The 2,727-nt window shown below is 42.0% G+C and overlaps 1 protein-coding gene across 1 annotated transcript; it reads left to right on the forward strand.

The window, feature by feature from the left end:
* Positions 1 to 371: 371 nt before the first annotated feature.
* On the forward strand, positions 372 to 2,343 carry LOC115926455 (integumentary mucin C.1-like). Its single transcript, XM_030991178.1, has 4 exons — positions 372 to 420; positions 923 to 1,024; positions 1,574 to 1,675; positions 2,234 to 2,343. Exons 1-4 carry the CDS (start codon positions 372 to 374, stop codon positions 2,341 to 2,343), a joined length of 363 nt encoding a protein of 120 aa, XP_030847038.1.
* The last annotated feature ends 384 nt before the right edge of the window (positions 2,344 to 2,727 follow it).

Raw genomic sequence — 2,727 nt, forward strand, 5'->3', positions numbered from 1 at the left:
CATTCGGCACTGCACTGCGCCTCACCAGTATGACGGTGGCCAGTCCTGCAACTGAAGAAGAAGTAGATGATGATTTAAACGATGATGAAGACGATTAAGGAGAATATACCCCGCGGTCCTCTTTTAGAACTTTTTAATAGTCTTTTGATTCCCACAGGAAAAGTATTTTCCAATTTATATTCCCCCACCCTTGATCCTATCCCCGTACCCTTGCCAAGAGCGCCTGGAGACAGCCGGCGGGGAAATAATTTCAGAGGAAATAATGTTATGCATCGCCGCTTACCTCAGTTATGTTTTCTTTGTTATTTTCAGTGATCACAGAGTCAACGACTGAAGCGACGACCAAACCCACGACTAGCCCTACGACTACGATGTCGGAACACTCAGACACAACGACTTCCCAAAACACCACTACCTCTAGTATGTCTAATTAGCTATAGAAACATAGATAATACGTCATGTTTTTGCTCATTATCATAATGGGTCAAGCCATTATAGCCCCCCCCCTTCTCTCTCTATCGTATAATATCCTTCGAAATGTGCAAGTAAATATTGCAAAAAATCTCGCATTTCGTCCCCCTCCCAAATAGAAAAGAAATCGCCGCCCCTGACAACAGCAAATACGTCACAGCAATACATTTAGATAAAATATTGGGCAAAAAAGTCCTTTCGACTTTGACAAAACACCCCTATATCTAAATATTTTTCTGACACAGGTCATACCTTCTAAAAGAAATGAGCTATACAAATTTCTATTTTTTCATGGAGCTAAACTTCCATCGTTTTGGCATTCTAATCATGTTAATGTGTCATTCCTAATCTCTTTGCTTTGTACTTGTGGTTGCATTTGTTATAACCATGAACCCTCAATTAAATCATGATCATTCAACTTTAATAGTTATGTTTGTTGAAAACTTTTCAGAGTCAACAGAATCATCGACTTCGGACGGGAGGACCAACCCGACGACACGCCCTACGACCACGATGTCAGACACAACGACGTCGAAAGAAACCACCACCTCCAGTAAGTAAGAAAAACAAAGAAATGACGTCATGCATTTGATTATTATTATGTGTCTAGCCACTACCACTCCCCCTCCTTCTCTCTCTCTCCCTCTCTCTCCCCCTCACATACCTTCCCCTGCCACCTCTCTCCATCCCCTCTCTCTCTCTCCCTCTCTTTTCCTTAGTCTCTATCTGACTCTCTTTTTATTTGTCCTTTCCTTCCAAGGGCATGCTAACACTTTTTTTGAAGAGGGGGGGGGGGGGGGTACCAGTCTTTTTTATTTTGCCCACGAATTTAATGAAAACAAACACGCCACAGGAACAAATTAAGATACATCATTTGGCAAAAAATCCCAATTAATCTACAAATTATACCTCATAAAAGAAACAAACTGTAAAAAATCTATGTTTTCATGAAGCTAAATTGTCGTCGTTTCGGTTTCTAGCCCTGTTTAGGTGTCATTCCGAATCTCTTTGCTTTGTACGTGTGGTTTCATTTGTTATAACCCTGAACCCTCAATGACATCATGATCATCAAAGTCAGTTATGTTTGTTGAAAACTTTTCAGAGTCAACAGAATCATCGACTTCGGACGGGACGACCAACCCGACGACACGCCCTACGACCACGATGTCAGACACAACGACGTCGAAAGAAACCACCACCTCCAGTAAGTATAAGAAAAACAAAGAAATGACGTCATGCATTTGATTATTATTATGTGTCTAGCCACTACCACTCCCCCTCCTTCTCTCTCTCTCCCTCTCTCTCCCTCACATACCTTCCCCTGCCACCTCTCTCCATCCCCTCTCTCTCTCTCCCTCTCTTTTCCTTAGTCTCTATCTGACTCTCTTTTTATTTGTCCTTTCCTTCCAAGGGCATGCTAACACCTTTTTTTGAAGGGGGGGGGGGGAGGGGGGGGGGGTACCAGTCTTTTTTTATTTTGCCCACGAGTTTAATGAAAACAAACACGCCACAGGAACAAATTAAGATGCATCATTTGGCAAAATATCCCAATTAATCTACAAATTATACCTCATAAAAGAAACAAACTGTACAAAATCTATGTTTTCATGAAGCTAAATTGTCGTCGTTTCGGTTTCTAGCCCTGTTTAGGTGTCATTCCGAATCTCTTTGCTTTGTACGTGTGGTTTCATTTGTTATAACCCTGAACCCTCAATGACATCATGATCATCAAAGTCAGTTATGTTTGTTGAAAACTTATCAGAGTCAACAGAATCATCGACTTCGGACGGGACGACCAACCCGACGACACGCCCTACGACCACGATGTCAGACACAACGACGTCGAAAGAAACCACCACGTCCAGTAAGTAAGAAAAACAATGAAATGACGTCATGCATTTGATTATTATTATGTGTCTAGCCACTACCACTCCCCCTCCTTCTCTCTCTCTCCCTCTCTCTCCCCCTCACATACCTTCCCCTGCCACCTCTCTCCATCCCCTCTCTCTCTCTCCCTCTCTTTTCCTTAGTCTCTATCTGACTCTCTTTTTATTTGTCCTTTCCTTCCAAGGGCATGCTAACACCTTTTTTTGAAGGGGGGGGGAGGGGGGTACCAGTCTTTTTTATTTTGCCCACGAGTTTAATGAAAACAAACACGCCACAGGAACAAATTAAGATGCATCATTTGGCAAAATATCCCAATTAATCTACAAATTATACCTCATAAAAGAAACAAACTGTAAAAATCTATGTTTT

The sequence above is a fragment of the Strongylocentrotus purpuratus genome, unplaced genomic scaffold (assembly GCF_000002235.5).
Source record: "Strongylocentrotus purpuratus isolate Spur 01 unplaced genomic scaffold, Spur_5.0 spur5_scaffold_2, whole genome shotgun sequence".
Lineage (NCBI taxonomy): Eukaryota > Metazoa > Echinodermata > Echinoidea > Camarodonta > Strongylocentrotidae > Strongylocentrotus > Strongylocentrotus purpuratus.